This window comes from Anopheles ziemanni, chromosome 3, assembly GCF_943734765.1.
Source record: "Anopheles ziemanni chromosome 3, idAnoZiCoDA_A2_x.2, whole genome shotgun sequence".
Lineage (NCBI taxonomy): Eukaryota > Metazoa > Arthropoda > Insecta > Diptera > Culicidae > Anopheles > Anopheles ziemanni.
In genome coordinates this window covers 34,099,186-34,126,188 of record NC_080706.1, presented here as the reverse complement: position 1 = coordinate 34,126,188, position 27,003 = coordinate 34,099,186, and the positions used below count along the sequence as shown (strand labels likewise).

The 27,003-nt window shown below is 49.9% G+C and overlaps 1 protein-coding gene across 1 annotated transcript; it reads left to right on the top strand.

Moving 5' to 3' along the window:
• Nucleotides 1-59: 59 nt before the first annotated feature.
• Nucleotides 60-26,792, top strand: LOC131284613 (ankyrin repeat and KH domain-containing protein mask). The gene is made up of 20 exons (XM_058313476.1): nucleotides 60-497; nucleotides 633-1,079; nucleotides 8,281-8,319; nucleotides 10,341-10,476; nucleotides 10,572-10,661; nucleotides 10,768-10,828; nucleotides 10,907-11,063; nucleotides 11,135-11,434; nucleotides 11,865-12,279; nucleotides 12,363-14,176; nucleotides 14,249-14,322; nucleotides 14,486-14,930; nucleotides 15,097-16,114; nucleotides 16,196-16,326; nucleotides 16,808-17,098; nucleotides 17,175-17,441; nucleotides 17,540-23,797; nucleotides 24,163-25,986; nucleotides 26,455-26,607; nucleotides 26,722-26,792. Exons 1-20 carry the CDS (start codon nucleotides 60-62, stop codon nucleotides 26,749-26,751), a joined length of 14,388 nt encoding a protein of 4,795 aa, XP_058169459.1. The 3' UTR covers nucleotides 26,752-26,792.
• The last annotated feature ends 211 nt before the right edge of the window (nucleotides 26,793-27,003 follow it).

Here is a 27,003-nt window from a genome sequence, read left to right as displayed (position 1 = left end):
GCAAAAAGTGTTGCAACCGCAAGGTGAATGCGCCTCGATTGCTGGACGCGTGAAGAAAAATGCAGAATGCCGAACAATCCGGAGTGAAAAACCGGGAGAAAATTGTCAAGTCAGTGATTCAGACATCGTCGAAATCGCAGCTGCACCAGCAGCCTTCATCGTCGTCGTTGTCTTCCTCCTCATCAACAACGTCGGAAGGAGAAGTAGCAGCAACATCAGCATCATTGGCAGCTTCCTCTTTCGCAGGAACAGGGGCTCCAAAGTCTTCGTCATCGACACCCTCGAATAAAGGCAGCAGCAAAGGTAGCATTGTCGGTAGTGGTAGTACCGCCACTACTACCGCTGCCGCTGGTTCGACGTCGTCACCATTGAGTACAGGAAAGCTCGATGGTGATGATGTGGGGACGGTCGTAAAAGCATCAAAGCAGGCCTCGACTGCACCAGCAGGTGCTGGCCAGCGTGAGCAAACACCGCTACCTCCGGCCGCCGGAGAATCGGTAGGATACGCCGGGGCGAATGCTGATCCGGGCGCTGCTTCGGGTGCAACAACCGCATCCGGGTCCTCTGCTTCGGGTTCGGACGACGCAGGAGTGGCTGGAAAAAATCGATCCCAAGCGATCACCACCACCAGCGTAATTTGTAAAAACAATTCTAAAAATAATGATAAAACAATGTCGTCGACAAAGAGTTCCACAACCGCAACTAAGCCGCCTCCACCACCCGCCGTGCCACCGACTGCCACCGCATCTACCGCCCACGGAGATGGCGCGTGTGCCGGAGGCAGGAACAATAACAACAGTATCGGTAGTGCCGGAGGGGGAGGCGGTGGTGCAAGTGCAAAGTGCACCGAGGGTGGAGGAACCGGAAGCGCCACCACTGCGCCGAAGTCGGCGAGTGGACTCGGGCAGCCCGCCGGCGCCTCTACGGTTGGTCCCGCTAGCATCAACAAGCCGCCGTCTAGTAATAACAAACTTCCCAGCACCAATTCGTCCCCGGTCAAATCGGATACGGAGACCTTTTCCGAGTTCCAGCCCCGCGTGTCGGACTCTTCGGAATCGGACGAAGAGTCTGTATCGGAGGTAATTCATAGCTTTTCTTTTCAGATACATCTTTCCTCTTTAACGCCAAAATGGATGGTATGCTTAAAAATATTGTCGAGAAGTTGTTTAACAGGGGAAACACTACTATAATTCGACGACACTAATTTTCCCATTATAAATAATTTCTTTATTCAAGTTATGTGGTTAAATTTCACTTCATGTGGTTACATCAATTTCTCTTAATGATGTATTTCTTAAAAATAGTTATTTCATTTTCAATTCAAATAATTAATTGTGGTCAGTTCCAGTACGAAATGATTTGTTGTATACACTGTATGCAACAATTAATATCTTGAATATGAAACGACATGCCTAGTATTCAATTGCCTTCGTAAGCAATTAGTCAGTGTCTCGGATGCGCATTTTATCTGGAACGAGGTTTTCCGACATCTAAAACGCAACCACTATTGTTGTTTAACCCTTATTTGCATGGTGAGGGAAGTTTCAATCATAATATCTAGTCAACAAAAAAAGGTACTCAAAACCCTTGTACTGTAAATTTGTTGTTGCTAGAAACATTTTAAGCGACTATTGCGTATAACAAAACGCAGTTGTCAAAAAATAGAAAACATCACTGTCAATTACCAGGCATTAATTACAGAGCATTAATTACATCACCCTGATTTATTTTAAAAAAATAGCAAAAATCATGCAAAGAAGGGTTAAGACTAAACATAGCGACATAAGACTAAAACATAGCGAGCAATCGAGGATTAAATGTTTGAATTAATTCACACGAAGGTCCATTCATTTCGGGTGGCCGTAATCTTTTTGTGCGTATGTTGCAAGGTGTAGTTATCTTATCAGCAGAGACGCATCGTGTTACGCTCACAATTGGGCTTGTCGTGTATTTTAAACGAACGATAGTTAGTATTCTTGATCATTTTTGTAACATATATTGAGTGACTCTATAGGTGGCTTTTAAATGAATACAAGTTTCTGTTCAGGGATATACCGCACTATCATAAATGTGCAATCTGAACTATAAATGTAGGAATGTGCAGCGCATGGCTTTGCGAGGCTCATGGTCACCCGAAGAAATAGGGTGAAGGCATAAAAAACAGATGAAGCAATACTTGCATACAGCATCCTTTCCATCAGCTTGCGTATGCATTTATGAGGAAGAGCATTGTCTTTTGTTTAACGTGTTTATTGCGCCACAGAAAAATAACCCTCCAGGCCCTTGTTTCGAGAGAAAGGTTGAAGTTAAGCGTGTAGTTATTCAAAACTTTTTCCGACTCCCTACTGATTCGTTAGGGAATTACTTAGCAGGATTCTAAACTTCTTCTTTTGAAATGTCACAGCTTTCAGTGTAGCCATTGATGAATGGAAACTTTGCTGTGCCATTTAGCATGAAATTGGTTATGAAACTTTATCCCGCAAATTTCTTTGCTAAAGAAGCCTCAAAAACTAATTATTTAAAAAAATCGTTTGATGAAGTGTTCTTCTAAGGTGCTATGAATTGCGACTCGTAACAATGTATACCAAGAACGAAACCCTACTCTTACGTAGGCACCAACCCACGGTAGAAGTAGTCTAAAAAGAAAAGTTTTAATCATGGCAACGCAATAAGCGAAGAAGTTCATTTAAACGAGCTAAGAAAGTGAACATAATCTATAACATTTAGAAATGTTTTGATGAAAAGTTCCAAAGATGTAATTTCAATAGCTTGGATTAAAGTTACTTCAGTTTTTGTTAATATTTGCCTATGTTAGTCAAGTTTGTAGCCAAACCCTGCCTGCTCACTTATAATTCGCAAAAGAAACTATTCATACAAAAATTGCACTGGATGCTGGCTGTAACAATGCGAAAGGGTTAATGTTAAAACTCGAAAAACAGCTATCAATTATCTTAACAATCGACAGGGATTTTGCAATTCTTTAAGAAAATTTTCCACCATGGATCCATGTTGCACTTGAGCGATTTTTCCAAGACAAAATTGGTAGTTTTCTAGCAACGGCAGTTGCACCAGCATATCCAGTGTACTTCGTTCTGTCATCCGGGGAGGCGCAGTGTTTGGAGCATAAAATGCTGACTGTTTTAGTTGTTCGGACCCCACCGGTATGCTGAAGATGGGGAAAAGCAGCAAGAAAATGATCAGCACTCGAGAACGGCTCACCATGGAGTAGCCATGCAATTGTGCTGCCGCCGAGAGCCGCGTTTGGAAAGCGAACCGTACGACGAACGAGAATCGCAGATCTCCGCTGCGGCAGTGTGTTGAACAGTGTGCGTGCGTGTGACGGGCACAAGGGAGGTGTACCAACACAGATACACTACGGGCACCGTGTAGAGCAGCAGCAGCAGCAGCAGCAGCAGAGTGTGTCACGGCAGCGAAAAGGAACAGTCGCGAACGACTGCCGTTCCACGAATAGGTTGCGGTTAACTAGTAAAAAAGCAGTGTGCTAGCCCGAAAATTAGTTGGCAGCAAGTGCGGGCGCTGGTGTGTCTATGCTTATATGGTGTGGTACGTGGTCGGTGCGACTACGGAAGATGGTTGCAATAGCAATGCCATGTGTGAAGAAAGCCTGATGTCCATGAGCAGTGAAGAAGCGATGAGGCGGCTGCAAGAAGAATGTGCCCTGGCCGATGAAGAAGGGGGGCATCAGGAGCAGCAGCAAAGCGGCGACCGTAGTCGTGCAGTGGAAGTAAGAATGCGTGTAAGTGCCAGCATCATTTTGCCTATGGCGAGGTGTTGAAAAATGTGAAAATAAATGTAGGAAAGTCGAGTAAAAGCGGCTCGAATGTGAAATAGGTAATTGCAAGAAGCATGTGGATTATGTGTGTAAAGGCTGCCCGAGATAGGGAGGAGTTGTCAAATCGAAAAAAGGTTCAACGTGCACCAATACTGCGACATGACCGTCGGGCACACTGGAGTGAGCTGAAGTGTGGTGTTAGTGATTTCATAGAGTGGATTTTTTGCCTGGTGTGTTTCCAATGCTACTTCGATCAACTGAACCGTGAATTCATTTTTTCGGAAGGATTGGGAATTTGTCGGAACGAGAACGTGTGTACCAGTATCGTGGACTGAAGAAGGATTCCTGTCCAGTTGAGTCTACGATCGGATAGTTGTATGAAGACAATGCAGTGAAACAGCGAGGGAGAGGAGTTACGTGATCCTTAGATTTTTCCCCCGGCCCAGCAAGCGGTATTGTCGAAGGCGAAAGGAAGTACCCTGCATAAAGCAGTCATGACATGACATTACTCCTCTCTAGTCCTCTGCACCACACGGTCTGGTGTGTTCCATCAAAGACGTGCCTTCAAGGCATGATCGCACAACTACACCGACCAACAGTCCTCGGCGGTGTGGGAAGAGCGACCAACATTACTATTCTTCCGTCAGTGGTGAACGGAATGGAAGAGAAAACGTGAAAGTGCTTCCAGATTTTTTATACGCATCGTTTGAAGCGATGTGTTGTGTAAAGCTGAATCAAATTTTAGAATTTAAATCTAAAGATTCAAACCTCTAAAGAGCTATGCGTTAAAGAATAATGTATGCTGAAAAGATTGATTGATTTCTAATGATTCAAAACTTTGGGCAAAGCCAACAGAATCCATCATCCCGTCGAAATTAAAACTTCTGTAGGGCTTTAGCAATGTCAAAGAGAAGCAATTCGTTATTCGAATCACTGATCCTTCCCTTTCCCAAAAGATTTATTATGAAGCACAACAGCTCGTTTCAGGATAACTAAAATGCGTCGATTTTTAGTCAGGACGATGAAACTGATTGGAGATGCAAATTGCGAATCGATTCTTAGTTGCATTCAGTTTGTTTGGCATGGTTGATTGGAAAAAGTACATGCCTGAACTTCGGATAATGAAATAGTGAACAAAACTGCATCTACCAGATCCCGTTGAAAAGGTTAGTCTTGCAATCGAAAGCTAATTGGTAAAATGGGTAACGAAAATGCACCGTAGTGTACGTTTCACATTCCGCAAAGTCATTCGTGATGCGGCATGTGCATGTATAGGTACACCAACACTACCTCCATCCAATAAGCCGCTTGTACCAACGGCAAATCCGCAACCATGTGCGCGTGTATGTGTTGGTGAATGCCAGCATGTCGACCAAGGTGCACGTATAACGAGGTGTATTACTATCGCTTTTCGCGTTCGCCATTTTCATGGGCATAATGTCAGTTTACTAGTTTACTATTTCGCATGCGAGTACGTACGGTGCAGGAATTATCATATTTTTGTGGAATATTGCTACTACAGATGTGTTCAGTTGCGAATAGTTCAAATTACGGTACCTGAATGAGACTACCTTGACGTTTGCTGCTGCTGCATATCAGGACGACGTTCCTCCAAGGCAGCATACTTTTCGTCGTCATCTCTTCTCACGCAATCGTATGCGGCAGCGGGATTTTCAACAAAACTGTCTGCCCTTCTTCATTTGTCGTATGGATCGATTTCTCCAGTTACTTTATGCAATGAAGTTTTGAAGGTGAAATGTGGATACCAGAGACAAAAGGATTCCTCTGTGGATGGTATCTAAATCCGCTCAATGTATACCTTTTTTGGAGCCTTTGACAAATGAAGTTTTTATTGACTGGGTAACTGTGATTGTTGAGTGCAACTCGTATAGCACGGATTGAAAATGATGTCATAGAAACAATCAATGTTTAAATTTTCACTATTCCCACATAGCACAACGTTTACGAACCGAGGAAATGATCTTTCGAAGCATTTGTGCTACAACTAAGTTTCTTATTGAACATGAAAGTAAAGGAAGTGCAGACGTAGATTGAATCAAGTTATACGGACTGAATGGAAATGATCCATTATAGAAAGGTCCCTTCGTACGGTTTATGGATTTTGCAGATGTTTATGTTTCCCCGTTATAAAGTGTGAACGATTGTTTTTAGCAGCACTAAAGGCAGAAAGTATGACGATGATTAGTTTCCCAAACCCCACATGGTCCCCCCTTCAGCAATCTAACCTTTTCCCACATTGAAACTGACAGTCCCGGTGCAGATGACGTTTTGTCGGTACAAATACCATCCAATAGATGGCTCCATTGTGCGGAGCAATTGTGAACTACACGCTAAAAAATATCGGATGCAGCACCATCTCTCGAACGCCTGGTAACGGAGATGGATGACCGTCGGCCCCGGAAACACATGGTGCAGCCCTCCAAGGGTCCGCTCGTGGCATCCGGTGCGCTTGATGGATAATCACATGTGCGCGCTATCGATGGAACTAGGGGCTAGCGCGTAGCCTCCGATATCTCTGCCCTCGCCCACCGGCAACCTTAGGCCATGTGTCTTGCTCGTGTTGTTCAAAGTTGGACACTTAGTTGATAGATAGCACGCCTCTGCAGGGCGTTGACGGTGTGTTGAGCCCGTTTGTCTGTGATTGTGTGTGTAATTTATGTAATTTATTTATCCTGACCGTATCAGTGTGCTATCAAGTTGTTGTGCTTATCATTTATTGGTTTGTCTTAAAGCATAAAAAAGAGTCATTGAACTAGGAATATTATGGTTGTAGACAAGTACAAAATTAATCCACGAATGACGCAGGGAAAGGATTGATTTGTTTTGTAATGCTCAATTTAGGTATACATTTCTATCTAGATCTCAAATTCTCCTTTTCCGCTTCCACACAAGTGCATGTTATCGATAATTTTCAAATGTCTTTAGAACGAGTCCGTTTTATCGTGGATTAGGCGCTCGGATAACGTTTGTGTACCTTGTTTATTTACCAGTTTTTTTTTCAGAGTCAGGATACTCTATGTTTGAGAAGTCGATCGTCAGTGCTAATTATAGCTGGTTGAAGAAATTAATCGTAGTCTGGAAGAAAAGTTTATCACACGACTTTAAAGAACGTTAGAACGTTGTCATTGCCGTGACTGTAAAGAGAATATAATGCATATAACAGAAACCACTTTGGATTATGAATGGCTATCGTCTTTGTGTGCAACACAACACTTCCCGTCCAAACGAACGGAGAACATTTGCAATTATGATTAAAACCCGCTGAACTGCGGACAGGACGGTTGACGGCTGGATATTGGTTCCGTTCACCTGAGCGTCTCAACATCGGTGTTACAGGGGTTTTTTGTTTGCTTGAGTTTTAACTTAACTCAGTCCCAATGGTAGTTATTTCATTGGGTAAATATGGTATGCGGGTAATCGGGTGTCCCATCGGGTAAATATAAATCGGATGATCGCGATCAGCGCCTTTCGATTAAGTATAATCGGCTTTTATCCCCACCAATTAATTTATCAATTTTTCGATTCATTGTAGATGATGGAACAACCAAATGGGCAGAGTCCAAGTCTCACTCTTAAAGCAATATAAACAACTGCCAGCTAGAAGTAGTTTTTCATTGAGTTTGCGAAAACGATCTAAGAACCGATGGATGACCACCAGCCTCCATAGAAAAGAAATTTACTAAACGCGCTCCTGAAGCGTGGATAAAGTACGAAGAAGTATTAGGCATGCATTATTATCTTTTGTGGAAGTAGATTTTTAGCATTTACGATCGACTAAGTTTATCGATGGATGCATCTCTTGCGCTATCCGTCAGAGGCAAGAAGGAGGGAGCCATTGCAGAGTAGAACATGACAAACCCGGAACAAAGTTCACCTAGCGCGAAGATCTCTTCCCGTCTACAAGTGATTACTATTTCGAGTGGTTTCTCTAGGTTTAAATTTAGAGCAACAAACCTGTCAAGCAGGGACGCTAAAAGTCGCAAAAACAGTCCCCAGACTTTCCCGCTTCCTCCATGATTTGGGCAATTCCACTACCCCCGAATCCTGCCTGTTCCCAGAATTTGAACGAATGAAACATATTGCATAATTTAAGCATCAGCTAGCAGCGGTTCGTTGAATTTGGTCGACCCTCAAGACCGAAGCAACTTCATCAGATATACAAACCTGTAAAGGGCATATACTAAACTGATGTCGTCCTTGATCGTAATGAATATTTAACACTTTCCCTACACTTTGATATGCCATCTCTTGATTGTCCGAGACACATTTCCTCTCTCGTCACGTGCGCTTGAGTTGAGGTTGATGCTTTCAATACCTAATGGTTAGTTGTTCTTCAAGTTGATTTTTTGACATAATAATGCACGAACAGATCTTGTGCTGCTAGTCGGTCACTTTTCATTTATTGATCCTTTTTCATTTCTTTTTGTTGCATTTTCTTCCACTTCTCCTTCCGTTTCATCTTGTAGATTTTGCTGGCTTGCCTATGTCTAAGGCCAGATCTGCTGGTAAGTGTTGTTAGTGAAAACATTGTCCGTTCGCGGGCCTCGTTTGTCTGTATATGTTTTTGCATATTTGAGCGTGATGTGAAATCAGTTGTTTTTGCTACTTTAACTGTATTGTGCTTGTGTGATTTTTTTTTGCTTGACTTCTTGCAGCTTCTAGTTCAAGAACATGTTTCAAATCCGCCCCTTCATGGTAAAATCCTTCTATATTTAGCCGAATGGTAAACATTACCAATCTTTTTTGGCGTTTGGAATGTTGTTTTAAAGTAATAAAACTGTGTTCCCGTAAACAACCACCCGTTTATGCTTTACTAACAAAAAAAACTTTAACTCTTGCTAAAGGGCATTTCGTCCTGTTATCATCTGAATGAGTAAATTATGCTTTTATCCACTTTAGTAGCTATGGATGGTTGTACCGAATTAATATCCCCACTTCTTTTCAAATCATGCACGTGGTTCAAATATAACCGATGAACACAGCCAGCCGATCTTGTGCCTTCAGATGTTTGGACCAGTATATCTTTAGCAAAGCAAGCAAAATCTTCTCTTTATTTTATACTCTACAAGGGGAGGTCGAAGAATCTGCAATGGATACAAAGATCCATCCACTAACTTTCCTTGAAGTATTGAGTCTCGTTAACAAAATATCGAAAAATAAATATTATACATTCTTAGTTCTGATTTCAATTCTAGACATTTGCTTGGTAAATGCATATGGTCAAAAATATATGTGTACATGTGTACATGTAGATGAATGTAGCGGGCACGATCAGTGGGAAACAAATCGCGTATAAAGGACTACTTTTTAGTTTTTCCCCTCTGCGGAATCATCACTAAATTCCTTGATTTTCCCTTCAACTATGTCTTTCCAAAGAGAACTCTAAGTGCAATTCTAGTCACTGAAAAGAGGCAATAAAATAGTTTGTCATAGTGCAATGCAGAGTGGCTTGTCAAACTGCTCCAGGCAATTTTCTTTTGTTGCTTGCTCCTACAAACATGTTGCTTAAACACAACTTGTATTAGAGTTAATAAAATTTCTATAAGACAAATATTCTGGATACGTGTGTTCCATCGGAGACTGGTTTTATGATATTTGTTTTACAGGTCGATGAGATGACTAACTACAAAGTGTGGTATGTGCGAAAAATAGATCGATTCCTACTATCCTCCGGCCAGAGTAAAGACGCCGCTGAAAGATTATCAGATCACAGTGGATCACATCAACCACTTAACCTCTGGATAGAGAAATTGTAATTGGTTGAAACAAATGAAACAATAAAAGAGTCCCCAATAGCATCCGCAATCAATCGGATGCCGGGGCAGTTGTGAAAATCGCTTAATATCGACAATTGCGAGTTTCAAACCAACCAAACCCATTATTTGAATTATGAACTTTTCATCAAAAATAGGAAACATAGTTATAGTTTTTTTTAGTATTACCACCCCATAAACTATTGAAAGTAATGGTTATATGCTTAGTTGCGTATTCCTTGATAAGTTTTGAATCATTTCGACTGTTGTGATAATTTACTTAATAATAATATACTTTTGATCTGTACAATTCACTGATATATGCTTACTTGTGCGGCGTCGATAGATAGAATGATACACTGATTGATCAACATACAATACATCACAAACTGAATTTGTATAACTGCGTAACCAAGTCTTACCATTCGAGGATACACTTTGTGTGATAGCTTTCGTTAATAAGGAACTAGATGATCCGTCACTAAGGTCGTACACGTCGTACGTGATCACTGAATGTTCAAAAAGTTTAAAAATATAGTGAAACACTGCATCAACTTTGTTATTCAAATTTTCAAACATTTTTCATGTTCAACATTGTGCGTCGCATACCATTTGACCGCAGCTTTCTACCATCGGGCCTTTTCATATGCTACATATGGGGGGCCTAAGCTTTGCGAGTTCTTTGTTTGCCATAACCTTGTAAAGGAACCTACCGTTCACAGTTCTATTTGTATTTTGTTTAATCACGCACAATTTTGCTTTTTCTGTCACAGGTCGAATCTATTACCGAAGATCACCAAATGGAGGAGATGCATGAGGCGGAGTGCTCGGACAGCTGCGAGAATGACGTCGACATGGATGAGTCGGACAGTTGCGACAACGATGCCGACGACAATGATGATTCCGAGGGTATGTTGTTACTTCATCTATCCACAAAACATTCGGAGTTAAACGTTAACGTCGTTCGTTGAATATGTGTGTGTGTGTGTGCTTACTCTCCACAGAAGACGATGAAGATGACGAAGATATGGTTCATAGTACGGTGCCCGGCAAATTTCTCCTAGAGAATGACGACGATACCGACCATGAGCGAGGTAAGCGGATTAAAATTGGGATAGTTGTCGTAGAGCAAACAGTCGCTTTCGATCACAAGATATGGTGCTAATGGTAATGTTTGCAACTCTGCATCCACCCAAACAGATGAGGCAGCGCATGCTTTGACGCGAATGAAATCCAGTGACGGCAGTCCGAGGGACAAGAAGTGAGTTGCTAATAAGTTTACATTGTTGCCCATTTGAAGCGAACCCGTTTGCTCAACTATTTCCTTCTCATATTTCAGTTTGCTATCACGCTCGCTGATTGCGGCCTGCACCGACAACGATGTGAACACCGTCCGGAAGCTGCTAGTCGAGGGCAACTCGCTGAACGAAGCAACAGAGGAAGGCGATTCGCTGCTATCGTTGGCGTGTTCCGCCGGCTACTATGAGCTAGCTCAGGTATATCCGGTTGAGAATGGAGCGCGAGAAGTAAAGCAGGAGCTACAATCATTATTCCTTACATACTGCAGGTACTGCTGGCGATGTCGGCTCAGGTGGACGACCGTGGCCAGAAGAATGACTGTACGCCGCTAATGGAGGCAGCGTCGGCCGGCCATGTCGATATCATCGGGCTACTGTTCAAGCACGGTGCTGACGTAAACGCACAGTCCTCCACCGGGAACACACCGCTCATGTACGCCTGTGCCGGTGGGCACGAGAAAGCGGTGCAGATGCTGCTAGATTTCGGCGCCAACGTAGAGGATCACAACGAAAACGGTCATACGCCCTTGATGGAAGCCGCATCGGCTGGTCATGTTGGAGTGGCGAAGGTACTGTAGATATCACTCTCCTTCTATTCAAAACCATCCTTTGACATCTTCCACATGATTAAACCCGAGAACGGAACTCGAAGTGGTGTACAAAAAGAAACATGTCTTCTGACTACATTCCGTTTTCGTTGGAATCCCAGTCCGGTGTGCCAATTTGGACGATTTTATTGAGTCCACCCATCTGTGTATCATTCATAGAGGAAAAGGATTCTAATACCGTTCAAATAGGCATCAATCCCCGGACTCAATTCCTCCGGAATCATAACGAACGTTGTAGGAACGACTTGCCCCCACGGTCGAGTAATGATTTTTATTTGATCTTATCTGATGGCTTCTAAATTGATAAACGTAACTTTGTATCCCTCTCTTGAAGTGCGAGTTCAATGTATAACTTGGTTCTATGATGTTATTTTTATGTTTTCTCTCGTAGATTCTCCTGGAGCATGGCGCCGGCATCAATACGCACTCGAACGAGTTCAAGGAGAGCGCACTGACGCTCGCCTGCTACAAGGGCCACCTCGATATGGTGCGATACCTGCTGGAGGCCGGCGCGGACCAGGAGCATAAGACGGACGAGATGCATACGGCGCTGATGGAGGCGTCGATGGATGGGCACGTGGAAGTCGCCCGCCTCCTGCTCGACTCCGGAGCGCAGGTCAACATGCCGACCGATTCGTTCGAGTCTCCGCTCACGCTTGCAGCTTGCGGTGGCCACGTCGATCTGGCCATGCTGCTGCTTGACCGGGGCGCCAACATCGAGGAGGTCAACGACGAGGGTTACACTCCGCTCATGGAAGCGGCACGGGAAGGTCATGAGGAAATGGTGGTATTATTGCTACAACAGAGTAAGTATAGATAAAAATGGCGGGACACTTCCAACTTCCTTTTTTATCAACCGTCATTATTAACCGTGTTGACAACATTTCAGATGCGCAGATAAATGCTCAAACTGAAGAAACTCAGGAGACTGCCCTAACGCTAGCGTGCTGCGGAGGTTTCGTCGAGGTTGCCAACTATCTCATCAAACACGGTGCCGACATCGAGCTGGGCGCCTCGACGCCGCTGATGGAAGCTGCCCAGGAGGGTCACATCGATCTGGTTCGTTTTCTGCTAAAGGCGGGCGCCAATGTGCACGCCCAGACGCAGACTGGCGATACGGCGTTGACGTACGCGTGCGAGAACGGCCACACGGAGGTAGCGGACCATCTGCTGTACTATGGAGCCGAGCTGGAGCACGAATCGGAGGGCGGCCGGACACCGCTGATGAAGGCGTGCCGAGCCGGCCACTGGTGCATCGTGAAGTTCCTGATCGAGAAGGGTGCGGACGTGAATCGTCACACGACGAACAACGACCATACGCCGCTCTCGCTTGCCTGCACCGGTGGCCATCAGAACGTGGTCGAGCTATTGCTTAAGAATGGTGCCGATCCGTTCCACAAGCTGAAGGACAACAGCACCATGCTGATCGAGGCTGCCAAGGGCGGCCACATCGGGGTGGTGCAGCTGTTGCTTGATTTTCCCCACTCGCTGATGAGCGCTACCGCTGCCCAGCAGCAGAACAACGTGCTCAACAATGGGCAACAACAGCAAGTCCAGCAGCAACAGCAGCAGCAGGTCCAGCAGCAACTGCAGCAACATCAGCAGCAGCAGCAGCAACAGGTCCAGCAACTGATTATTTCCCAAAACCAGCACCACCAACAGCAGCAGCAGCAACAGCAACAGCAGCAGCAGCATCACCATCATCATGCCCAGCAGCAAACACTGCAGCACCAGCAACAGCAAATGCTGGCCGGCCCACCCGGTTTGCGCGAGGTTCCGGAGGCGATCCGTGTCAGCAATAAGCAAATTTTCCAACTGCCAACCAAGGAGGTGCTTGAGCAACAACAGCAGCAGCAGCATGCCCAAGTGTCTCCCCTATCACAACAATCGCTCGACCATCTTCAGCAGCAGCAGCAGCAGCAACTACATCAACACCAGCAGCTGCTTGCCAACAGTCATCAGCTGCTGAACAAGGCGAGCATGCTGCTGGACCGGACCGGCAACGAGTCATCGATCCTGACGCAGCACCTCCTCGAAATTCAACCCTCGCTCGAGCCGTCGCTGAAGGAAACCTTCTTGGAGGGCTTGGCGATGGGTTTGGCTTCGCGGGCCGCCGCACGCCACATCAATCCCGGAGCGAAAGGAACGACCTCAACCACGCCACCCATCCAGGAGCAGCAGCAGCAGCAGCAGCAACACGAACAGGCTGCCGTCGCCCAACAACAACTCACCCAATATCTCCACCAGTTGTCGCAGCAACAGCAGCAGCAGCAACAACAACAGCACGCCCAGCAGCAGCAGCAGGCGATCATTCTGCATGGCAGCAATGTGGTTACCCATCCGCAGCAACATTTACAGCCGCAGCAGCAACAGCTGGTAGCTACTGCGGTGGGAGTGGGAAATGCGGTTCCTGGCGCCGTTGCTGGGAACAAGCAGCAGCGAAGTTTGCTGCGCAAGCAGCAACAGCAGCAGCAGCAGCAGCAGCTACCAACCACACAACTGCCTTCGCCGTTTGAGGCAAACCTCACCAGCTCGGAAGTGCAGCAGGTGCGCAGTGAACCCATTGGCGAGGACAATGCCGGTGGCTCGGCGAGTACACCTCAGTTGCGAGAGCAGCAGCTGCTGCAGTCCCGTGCGAGCAACGTGGCGATGCGTTCCGACTACGAGCAGTACCAGAAGCAGATGCGTGAAATGTATCAGAAGGTGTGTTTTAAAACGACTATTCCATGAGGCGTAGGTATTTATATTCTTTCTTTTTTTTTGTCGTTGATATAGAAGGCAAACATTCAATTCATCTGCGATGCGAATGGACCACCATCAACACTATTACCACCACCAACGGGGACGACGTATCTCGATATAAATGCACCTTTATCAGGTAGGAAAAACAAAAACTATTTAAATAGTAAACAATATCGATTCGACATCATTCATAACCGATTACTTATATGCTGCACTCGCTTCTTTAGTCGGAAAATTCTCGGACAGCACTGCGGCCGTCGGCAACAACAGTGCACTCCTGTTTGCCTCACCATTGCCAACCAGCAATTTGCCTCAGTCGCAACAGCTCGCCATGGTCGCGAATGCTGCGAATGCCGGAGGCGGCGGCACCAACACCACCGCTGGGAGCGGAGGAATGGTTACCATTGGTAGTGGTGGTGGTGGCGGTGGTGGAGGGACGCCATTGACCGCGCCCTCGGAAGTGTCACAGAGTACCGCCATCAGCGATCGTCCGAAGGTGAAGCCAGTCTCGAAGAAGGATGCCAAGAACAATCGCAAAACGGCGGCAGCTGCGGCGGCGGCGGCAGCAGCAGCAGTGGCTACCGCCTCGGCGACTGTTCAACAGCAGCAGCAGCAACAACCGCTGTGGCCACCGGCGACGAACAATGCGCCCAGTGGTGTTGGTGCGAGTGGCATACTGCAGCAAAAACCAATGGTGTCAATTTATAACAACTTGGTAAGTACGATGCTTTTTTTTCCTTTACCAAAAATGCTGAAGGATAGTCAATAAAAAAAAACTTAAAAGTAGCTCATGGATTCGAAACATCTTTAAAAACGGCGAAAGTTTGAGAGAAGATGAATTTAATCTATTCCATTTCTTCTTCATCCCATCCCCACAACAGGGTGTCATGATTCAGAGCTCCGAGCCGAACGTTCATATGCTTCAGCAGTCGATGTCGAATCTGAACCTGCAATCGCAACCGTCTTCGGTACTGTCGGGAAGCAAGGCTTCCAACGATAAGATCCAGTCCGGAGCGGACGCAACCGTTGACTGCAGCAGCAGCAGCAAAACCGACACCAGCGACGAGAGCACGACAAAGTCGGCAGCCACCACGCTCTCGTCGTCGGCGTCTTCGCCCGGCGGTAGCAACACCAATGTTCCTACGTCGGTCATTACGTCAACGAAGCGAATCGGTGCCGCCGTTTCTGATGCTGACCCGGAAGCCCGACAGCTGTTGGCATCCGACGGAAAAGATGAACCTGCCGTTGGTCCTGTGCCAGCCGGCGGGCCTACTGTGGAAGCGGGTGCCGCCCCTGTTGTTGTTGGGGATGGTGTTAACGATTGTGCCAGCAGTAGCAGCAGCAGCAGTGGCAGTGGCAGCGCCGGCAGCAGTGCGGCAAGCAGCAACGGAAGTAGCGGCGCGGCCAGTAGCAACGACTCTACCGCCAGCACGACCACCACCGGTAGTAGCGGGGGTGAAGGGGATGGTGGTAGTACGACCAGCAGTGGTAGTGTCAGTGCGGGCAGCAGTAGCAGCAGCAGCAGTAGCAGCAGTAGCAGTGCCAGCAGCGATGGTAGCACGACGGGAAGTTGCCACAATAACAGCACTGCCGGCGCTGCCGGTACGGGCGATGCGGACCCGGAAGGGGAAGGCGAAGCTGAGGTGGAAGGGGTCGACGGTGTGGAGGAAGAGGAGCATGATGTTATCGGCGGAGGTGGCGAGCTGGTATCGGCCAGCGAGCAAGACAACCAGTTCAATCTGTTTGCGCTGGTCGACCGGAAGATGATGCGCAAGATTGCGCAACGTTTGCTCGGCGATCCACCGAAATCACCGTCGGAAACGCCACCGCTCAGCTGCCCGGCGGGCTCGAGCATGGAGCTTCCCTCATCACCACCATCGTCGTCATCGATGAATGCTGGTAAAGTATTAGCCCGGATAAAATTAACCTATCAAACGCTATGGATGTAATATTGTTTAACACGTTTGCTGTTTTCTTCAGAACTAGAATACCCGGAACTGTCGCGTATACTGTGCAGCTTCAGTCGACCAGATCTACTGCCACCGACATCGGAGTTCGTGCAAGTGCACCAGCACGTTTCGAACATCATCCAGCATAAGGGTGGAAGCAATGTAAGTAATGTTCCTAATTACAGATGTAGTCTTAAAGAATGAAACATACAGCTGTTTAATTGGAATTGTCCGCAACAATAGTGACAGTGATGATCCCTCCAATCGATTCTAACTCCGTTTTCTTGCTGGTGTTAACTTAATTTATGCAGCTATTAGACTAGACTAGACTATGTTTATAACTAATCTTCTCCGTGGTTATACTGATGCTCCCCAAATTCTTGATCAATTATCTATTTTTGTTCCACGGCTTTCTTTAAGACAGCGTCTGTTTATGCATATAATAATCCAATCTTACGCATTAGTAGACAATTCAACACTGACTATCGTGTCATATATTTTGCCCTACTTTTTGTCAAAAAAATAATGTTATGCGCTCGATTTAAAATCGTTAAAGGTTCCAAACCATTTGTATCATCATTCAGTCAACAATGTCCCATGTACTAATCAACAAATAAACAAATACCCTCTAATCGTTTTGCAGCCAATCAAGCTTGGAGATGGTTCCGATGGCCACCAGTATGTTGAGGAAGGTGACGAGCATATGCCCATGTTCAACATCGAGGAGGCGGAGGTGGACGGTATCACCGATTGTGTCGGTGGTATGTACCCTTCGCTGGACGGAACGCTCGAACCATTCCACGCGGAGGACGGTTCGGTCACGCAACCGCACGGTGGTCGCGAAATGTACGGCTACGAGTGGGTCGAGTGCATCGATGAAGTGTTGCAAGCACTGCACAACTGCAGTGATATTCCGGTTGCGTTACAGGTAAGAGTACCGGCAGTAAACTGGGACTGCTTTCGAAATCCGATCTGGAACCGATAGCTTCAATGTGGGTTTTTTTATGTAGGAAATGGCGGCGAATCTCAGCTGCCATGATATGGACGCGTACGCTAACCTCGTCGGAATGAACTCGTTCTGCAAGACACGCTGGGCCGGAAACCAGAACCAGCTGACATCCGGTACGTCGTCGCCTGTCGAAGAAGATGGCACCATGTCTCTGGGCGATGAGCAGTGCGCTTTTCGCCAGGGACAGGCGGCCGCCAGCCAGCTACTGACGTTCGATCCACAGCAACCATTGTCGTTGGATCAGCTGCAGTTGCTTAGTCAGCTACAGGTAAGTCGGTCGAGGTTTGGTGAAGCTGCCATGTGTGGAGGAGGGGGTAGATGATGATTTGATGTTCGTCTTTTCTGCTGTTTTTTTATTTTCTGAAGGCATCCGCTTCCGGCTCCGTTCTGCATCATCCGGCTAGTGGTGGCAGTGGCGCCGATGGATCAGGGCAGCAGCCTAAGCTCGTCTTCAATGTCGATGCCGATAAAGCCTCGCAAGTGCATTTGCTATTTCAACTGCCTACCGTACAGTCGCAGCAGCAGCAGCAGTCCCAACAAGACCAGCAGCAGCAGCAGCACGATCCCAGTATGATGGTCAATCAGTCGCAGCAGCAGTTGCAACAAACGCAACAGCAGCAGCAGCAGTTACAACTTTCGCAGCAAGTGAACGTCGCTCAGCAGCAACAGCAGTGCAATGTGACGATGCAGTCGCACGCCGCGGCCGCTGCAGCCGCTGCGGCCCTGCAGCACGCCCAGTTGCAGCAGCAGTTCCACGCGCAAAACATGGTCGCTCATTCGGGAGCGGTGAGTCTCCAGCAGCAACAGCATCAGCAGCGTCAGCAACAACAGCACCAGTTGCAGCATCTGCAGTCTCAGGCCCAGGGACAGCAGCAGCAGCAACAACAGCACTGTCTGCAGCACGCCCAAATGCAGGTTGCGACACAAACGGCCCAGCAGCAGCAAACCGCCGGTGGTGTTCCGGTGCAGATGAGGGAAGAAGATATACCGCAACTGATTCCCCGTCAGTTCGCGCAGATGATGGATGCTGCTACCCAACAGCAGCAACAGCAACAGCAGCTGGTTCCAGTGGCACCTATTCCTATTGGTGGTGGTGGTGGTGGTGGTGGTAAGATGGTTGGTGGAGTCACCGGTGGTGCCGGGAAGAAGGGCGAGAAAAATCGCAAAGAGAAGAACCGCGTTACCGTACCGGCCGTGCGCCAAGCGCCGGCAGGGCAGCAGAGTGGTGGCGTTGGTGCTGGCCCCGTCCAAAACTATCAGTTCGATGCGAACGGAAGACAGACGGTGGGTGGTGCACTCGTGGACGTACCTCCTCCCGGCGGTGCCGTCCATATGACCTCGTTCCCGGGTGCCGGAGGCAATGTGATGGCGCCTGTAGGAGCCGGCGCTGCGCCCGCACCGGAGCGCACGATTGACGTAGATTCTGAGACGGACTCGAACCATGACACCGCTCTGACGCTCGCCTGTGCCGGCGGCCACGAGGACATGGTGGAGCTACTGATCAATCGGGGCGCCAACATCGAGCACAAGGATAAGAAGGGCTTCACGCCGCTCATCCTGGCAGCGACGGCAGGCCACGAGAAGGTGGTCGACACGCTGCTGCGCAATGGCGCCGACATTGAGGCACAGTCGGAGCGCACCAAGGACACCCCGCTGTCGTTGGCGTGTTCCGGTGGTCGCTACGAGGTGGTAGAGCTGCTGCTCAGCATGAACGCCAACAAGGAACACCGAAACGTGTCGGACTACACGCCCCTTAGTCTGGCGGCGAGCGGCGGTTACGTGAACATCATCAAGCTGCTGCTAACGAAGAACGCGGAAATTAACTCGCGCACCGGCAGCAAGCTCGGCATCTCGCCGCTCATGCTGGCCGCCATGAACGGGCATGTGGCGGCAGTGAAGCTGCTGCTCGACATGGGCTCCGACATAAATGCGCAGATCGAGACGAATCGCAACACGGCGCTGACGCTCGCCTGCTTCCAGGGTCGGCACGAGGTCGTCAGTCTGCTGCTCGACCGCAAGGCCAACGTGGAGCATCGGGCAAAGACCGGCCTGACGCCGCTGATGGAGGCCGCCTCGGGCGGCTACATCGACGTAGGGCGCGTGCTGCTGGACAAGGGTGCGGACGTGAACGCCGCCCCGGTGCCGTCCTCGCGCGACACCGCCTTAACGATCGCCGCCGACAAGGGTCACCTGAAGTTCGTCGAGCTGTTGCTTTCGCGGGGCGCCGCTGTGGAGGTTAAGAATAAAAAGGGCAACTCACCGCTCTGGCTGGCGGCCAACGGAGGCCACCTGGGGGTGGTAGAGCTGCTGTGCAGCGCCGGCGGTGACATCGACTCGCAGGACAACCGCAAGGTGTCCTGCCTGATGGCGGCCTTCCGCAAAGGCCACACCAAGGTGGTCAAGTGGATGGTCGGGCACGTGACGCAGTTCCCCTCGGACCAGGAGATGACGCGCTACATCAATACGATTAGCGAGCAGGAGCTACTGGAGAAGTGTCATGACTGCGTGAAGATCATACGGGTGGCGAAGGATCAGCAGGCGACGAAGGCGAACATCAACGCGTCGATCCTGCTGAAGGAGCTCGATCTGGAGCGGACCCGCGAGGAAAGCAGGAAGGCGGCCGCAGCCAAGCGGCGGGAGCGTAAGAAGCGCCGCAAGGCGGAGAAACGCGAGCAGCAGCGCAAGCTCAACTCGGCCGACGGAGGTGAAGGCAACAACGACGACGACGATGACGACGCGGACGATGACAAGGATGAGGAGGAAGACAACGATAGCGAGCACGACGAGGACGAGCTGCTGTTGACGGCGGCCATGACGAACGCCGCTGCCACTGGCAACAAGAGCAACACCCGTGCCGGTACCAACGCCGGCACTGCGGCCAATGCGACGGCCACCTCTCACAACAAGCAACAGCAGCCACAGAACAACCTTCGCGAGAAGGAGAAGGAAAAGGAAAAGGATGCTAGTAAGGGAAAGGAGAAGGAAAAAGGTGGCAAGGATGGGAAGGAATCGAACCAGCCGACAACGGCGGCCGCCACTGCTTCGTCCTCTTCCTCCTCCTCCCAGAGCAACCAGCGTGTGCAGCAAGGCAACAATGGTGGTGGGCAGCAGCTGTACAACTATCGTCCGATTTCGATCCCGTACCAGATTCAGGAGGAGGGAGACTCCGGCATCGACGCCAACAGTCTCGGCTCGTGTTCCAGCTCGGACGTGAAGGTGCCGGCAGCGTCGCCGGCAAACAACCCGCTTGAGCAGAAAAAGAACAACAAGAAGCGCAAGCAGCAACAACAACAGCAGCAGCAGCAAGCGCAAACGGCGCGTGGTGCTATCGCGTCCACTAACGCTGCTGGTGCGGCTAGGGCAGCCAATGCGAAGGCAACGGCCGCCGCAGCCTCCTCCGGTGGCAAAACAAGTGCTGGCCAGGCGCCAATCAATAACGGCCACCAGCAGTCCTCTACTGCCACGACCGGCAACCGTCAATCGAAGAGCCCGGAGAGTAGTGCCTCGACGTCGAACAACAGCAATAGTGCTGGTGCTGTAGTGCAGGATAAAAACTCGAAAGAAAAGCAAGGCCGACGTCAGCAACAGCAGGAACAACAGCAGGTTTCCTCGTACAGCCGGGAGAAGCGTGAAAAGACAGTCGAAAAGGAGAACGTTGCCCCACGCGGCGATGACCATCGAACGTCCTCGACATCGTCAGGTGCGAAGGGTGGCGGTGGTGGCGGTCCGGATAAAAAATCGTCTTCGGCGGGTGATCATGCTGCCCACCACAACCATCACAACCATCACCATCACCATCAGGGTGGTGGCGTGGCCGGTAGTAACAACCTATCCTCCGGGGCAATGATGCATCAGCAACAGCATCAAAATGCATCGGCGGCCGGCGGCAATCGTAAGTCGATTATCGTGTTCGGTTCGAATCGACACGCTGCGACGCTGGATCACGATGACGGCGGAGGAGGAAACTACTACAACGCGGGTTCGGGTTCGGGTGGTGGAGCTAAGAAAACGCACGGCAATAAGACGTTCTACAACACGAACGACGAACACCATCACGGCGGTAAGGGAGGAGGAGGAGGAGGCTCTTCGGCAAGCCCGATGAAGCAACAACAGCAGCAGCAGTCGAACATGGGCTCACATCAGCACCAAGGAGGAAGTGGTACGCTGTCGTCGAGCTCGGGTGGTGGTATGGGAGCGAAGCGTGAGGAAGGATGGAAGGAGGTTATCCGCAAGAGCTCCGTCCAGCAGGGCGGTGGTGGTGGCGGCGGCGGCGGTGGTGGAGGTGGCCAATCGTCATCCTCCTCCTCGCCGATGGAGTGTCGCAAGGTGCAGGTACCGATGCATGCCATATCGCGCGTCATCGGTCGCGCCGGAAGCAACATCAACGCAATCCGGGCAGCCACCGGGGCCCACATCGAGGTGGAGAAGCAGGGCAAGAGCCTGGGCGATCGGGCGATCACGATAAAAGGCTCGCAGGAGGCGACCAAGCAGGCATATTCGCTGATCGTTACGTTGATCAAAGATCCGGACGTGGACATTTTGCTGATGCTGCCGAAGCACAACACAGGAGCGGCCTCCTCTTCTGCCGCGCAGAAAGCGAACTCCTCTTCGTCGTCGACGTCGTCTTCTTCGTCGGTGGCCGCCGTTTCATCCAGTGCGTCCTCTTCCACCGCGAACCAGCAGCAACCTCCGCCACCCATTATCCCGGCAGCGATCGTACCAACGAATGGTGCGGCACCGACCATGTCGGCGGTCGTGGCCTCGGGTGGTGTAGCCGCAGCTGCAGCTGCCGCCGCCGCAGCCGCTGCTGCAGCCGCTGCCGCCGCCAACAACAACAACAACTCCTCTTCAGGAGTTGTCAAGGGCGCCAAGAATGCCGCCTTTATGGTATCGTCCTCGTCGTCAAACAGCGCTGGAACCAAACCGTCGGCGGTTGGCACTGGTAGCATAGCTAGCATTGTCGCCTCCGGCGGTGGCCCTCTGTCTGCAGCAGGCGGGTCCGCCAATAATGCCAACAACACCGTCCCCAGCGGTGGTGGTGGACAGTCCAAGGCGGCAGCATCATCGTCGTCTGCGGCCGGTTCCGTACCGTTGAACGGTGGTCGCACAACGACCACCAAAAACCTGTTCCTATCGTCGACTTCGTCGACCCATCAGCAACCGCAGTCCCAGTCTCGTGTGGCCAACTCCATCAACAACAGTGGAGCAACAACAACGGCGGCTCCTGTCAACAGCACCACCATCGGCACCGTGCCATATAACAACGCGGTCTCTGGAGGGCCCAACATGATGGCGGGACAAGGAAAGGAATCGTCGAAACGACAGACGTCCTCCGCATCCGCTTCGGGCTCCTCGAGTGCCAAGGGTGGTGGCGTCGGTGTTCCATCTGCGTTCGGCGGCATGCAGTCGTCGATGAAGAAGAACGTTCCTGCCAGCAACAATAGCAACAAGTCCGCTGTACCACAGGGCGGTGGTACGAACATCGCAGGAAGTAACGTTCAACCGGCAAAAGCGGCCACAGCTGCAGGAGGAACGTTCGCCAAGTTGGTCGCCACGGATGGTGGTGTACCGCCTGCACCACCGAACACAGGCACCGTTATTGTGAATAGTAACCAAAAGAAGGTCCCGGGTTCGAATGTCGCTGGACAGCAGCAACAACAACAACAACAACAACCGGGAGCTCCAGGCAATCGCTCGCCAATGCAAATGCAGCAATCGCCAGCAAAGGGAGGAGCAGGCACTGGAGTGCCACCGGCACCGTTCGGCAATACCAACAGCAACGCCGTTGTTGGTGCGTCTTCTGCGCCAGGTCAAATGAATTCCTCAAACCAACAACAGCAGCAGCAGCAGCAGCAACAGCACTTGCAGCAACAGTCGAAGATATCATCATTTATTCCTCCGATCGCGACAAGCGGTCCGCCCGGTCCCACGATTGCCGAGGCGTCCAACGCCATTCCGCCGATCAGTGTACCAATGACGGCCAATCCACTGGCAGCTCCAGGCTCCGGGCGCTCGATCACACCGATCGGCCAGCAGCCAGTCATCATGTCGTCCTCGTCGGCATCGTCGACCATTTCCTCCTCGTCGGTATCATCCACCTCGGTGACCGGTCCGATCGGTAGCCGCAGTGTTACCACTCCGTCGCCTCTGCTTCAATCGCAACAGCAGCATCAGCAACAGGGTTCGTCGCCCCCCATGAACGCCGCCGCTATCGGTACGAAGATCCAACCGATCGGTGGCGGTCAGCAGCAGCAGCAACATCAAGCGCCTTCACAGCAGCAACAGCAGCAGCACCTTCAATCGATGCCGCCTCCATCGCAGAACGAGTACTCGCTCTTTAACGATCCGTTCAGCAACAGTCAGTGGGGCAGCGGTGGTGGTGCAGCCGGTGGCGGTGTCACAGCCCCAGGATCAGGCGTCGGTGGTGTGGTGGTGGATGTTGGCAAACCGCCTCTGTACGGTGGGCATCATCATCATCATCACCAGCATCACCATCATCCGCATCACCAGCATCAGCAGCATCCGAGCGGACCGCCACATCATTCCCAGCACCAGCAGGGGCACGTTGTTGGCGGTGGAAGCGGATCGTTGCCGCCATTCATGGAGAACCCACCTACATTGCAGGTTAGTTTTAGCTGTTACCATACTCTGAAAAAAAAATGGAATGGGCTAAACTCTTTTCTAACAGACAAAACTGTGTCGGTCACAATATTTCTTTAAATTTATATCTACGAGAAGAGACGAATGACCAATAAGATCAAAGTCTCTAAAATTAAGAAAATAATCTACGAGTTTCCAGGGATACTATGCACCACTTAAGAAGAACTGATGAATTTTCAATGACATTTGCTAGTGATTGTTGATTTTATCAATTAGTGGCAACGTTCGACGTAACGGTCTTTTTATTTAGTAATATTAAAATGTATGTTACGTTATCATAAACTTGGATTCGTCGTCAATCGATTTACGTTTTACTTGCTACCATTCAGGTTGATGCGTCGAAGGCTCCCGGGTACCGTGGAAATGCCATATCGTCTCCGGTCAGCTCGAAGGCATCAAGCAACACCACGACGCCTCCGTCGTCGAGTATGTCCTCGCATCAGCACCAGCAGCAACAGCAGCATCACCAACAACCACCACACCAGGTGCTGCAACAGCAACAGCAACAGCAGCACCATCAGCAACAACAGCAGTCCCACGGTCCCCATCCATCGATGCTCCACCATCAGTCCCAGCAGCATTCGCTCACGAGTCAGCAGTCGTTGGGACTCGGGCACATGCTCAGTAGTGGCAGTACTACCTCCCCCATGGCAACCACCACGGTGTCCCAATCGGGGGCTGGCATGAACAACATGGTCGGTGGACACTCGGTGGTATCGTCGTCGGGTGGCAGTGTACCATCGGTATCGTCGGTGACGTCGGGTGGTCAACAGCAGCAACAGCAACAGCAGCAGCAACCACCGTACCCTTCGCCCAACGATGCCGCCAACGTGGTGATGAAATCGAACCCGCCTCCCTCAATGATGGGCGTCGGCAACAGTGGCAACAGTGGCATGATGCGCCCCATGATGAATCTTTCCTCGCAAATGCGTGGTCCTCCGACGGGCGGTGGATCGCACGGTGGCAATGGGCCTCACGACTACCTCGGTGGTGGTCGTGATCACTCAGGACTTGGGCCGCAGCAGCAGCAGCAGCAACCGGTCGGAAGCTCTCGGCCGCCCCCGTTGATGTTCGATACAGTCGTCAACCTCGGTGGTGGTGGTGGTCCACCCGATTCACTCCAGTCCTACCAGTCGCACCTCGGTTTGGGAGGTAATGCGGGGCTGGCGCCCATTTCGCGCCTCAACCCAAAGGCATCGGCCTTTTCCGGTGGTCCGTCGTCGGGTCAGCAGCAACACCATCCAGGTGTAGGCAAGATGAACCAGTCCAATAGCCAGCACCAGCAGCCGCCCTCATACGGTGGTAATGGTGGCGGGGCAGGTATGTTCCACCCACCACCGCCCATCGGGTTGGGTGGAGGCAAGTATTCGTCCATGTCGTCGTACAGCCTTGCGCCCGGTCGGCCAAATAACAGCCAGCAGCAGCATGGTGGTGGAGGAGGACCACCGCCACCGGGAAGCGTCATGCATCGAGGCGGCGGACCGGGCGGTGTGTCGGGTGGTGGCAGTGGCGGCGGAAACAATTGGTTCGCTTCCGAGCTGAGCCACCTACAGCGTGAGAATTTGATGGGCATGGACAACGGTCTAGCGATGGCTCTCAGTGGCGCATCGCCTACCATTTCTCCCAACAATAACACGCAGCCTACGGCCAACGGAGGCGTCGCCGGGGGTGGTGGTCTTTCCCAGCAGCAGCAACAGTCGGCGATGGAAGATGCTCGGAAACTACCGCGCGCCATTGGCACGGAACGGGCCTGGAAGTTCGCCGGGAACGGCAATGTGGGCATAGGTATTGGCGGTGCTGGAGGAGGTTCTGGCGGAGGAGTAGGAGGCAGTGGAGGTAACGGAGGTGGCAGCATGTACAACGCCGGCCTTATTGCGTACGTCGGGGGGTTGGATGGGCCCGATCTGATGAACGGTGGAGCACCGCCAGCTGCACTGGCAGCAGCGGCTGCGGCGGCTGCGTCCGGCAACCAACCGTGGATCATGGACAAGAGTCAGCTCATGGGCGGAGGTTCGCAACAACAACAGCAGCAGCAGCAACAGCACCAACAACAGCAGCAGCAGCAACAAATGCCCTGGCTGAATCCAGGTCCACTTCCGACTTCGATGGGTCGACAGTACATGGATGACATTCACCTACCGGACCATTTCCAGGTTAGTACTAATGGATTTTTCATAAACAAGTTTTATAAAACTCTAAAATAAATTTAGTGGATATTAAATGCAATCTGGTTTCTTAAAATTTTCTTTAGTTTATTAAAAAGATGAAAGCGCATTCGGAATCGTTTGAGTTTAACAATGGTTATAAATAAACGATTCTCAATTTCCATTGATCTGGGTGCGTAACGATCATTTGTTCTGATTTTAACGATTCCAACAGCTGGCAGATTTTCCGATTCCAACTAATATTTTACAAAACTACGATTGTTTAACAATTTCGTCGAAATTTTTCAAGAGATTATTAGAATTCAATCATTACTTGCCAGAGAAACCAAGAGGAACTTATAATTTCGATTCTATTTATCCCTTTCATTGCTGTGAGTGCGTACTACAAAGTATAGACGGTTATCTTTTCGCCATTTTAATGTGTTTTGCACTTCTCCCCAATTTCCCAAAATCTAGCAACTACAAATGGATTACCATGGCAACATCGGTGGTGTTGGTGCGAATGGTCCGAACCAACCGAACATGAATTTCATGCAGTATCCGTTCACACCATCGAACGACATGGTGGGCTCGGCTGAATTGCGCCCGCCGTGGGAACACGAAAAACATGTAAGTTATTGCAAAGAGCACAACAGAAAACAAATCATCATCCAGTACGCAAATACAATCATCATTAACTAATCCCATTTTTTCCTCGTCCTTTTTTGTTCTCAATTTTTTAAGGGTTGGTCACAAAAGTGGACTGGCCACTAAAAGGAAAGGAGTAGTCACTAGTCGTCGCCCCACAGCACGGCAGGTGGGATTCGGTTTCCCCGCCCAGCGTCACAGGACACACAGGTGAAAAGGTATTGTGATACCAGGACACAGGAGACGATGAAAAAAACGGTGGTGTGACACATTGAGAGAAAAGGGGGCCGGCTCTTTAGCTTGCAATCAGATCAATCTGCTATCTATTTCATGTAGAGAAAAACCCGCAACCATAAGTTTGTCTAGCGATTTAAGTGT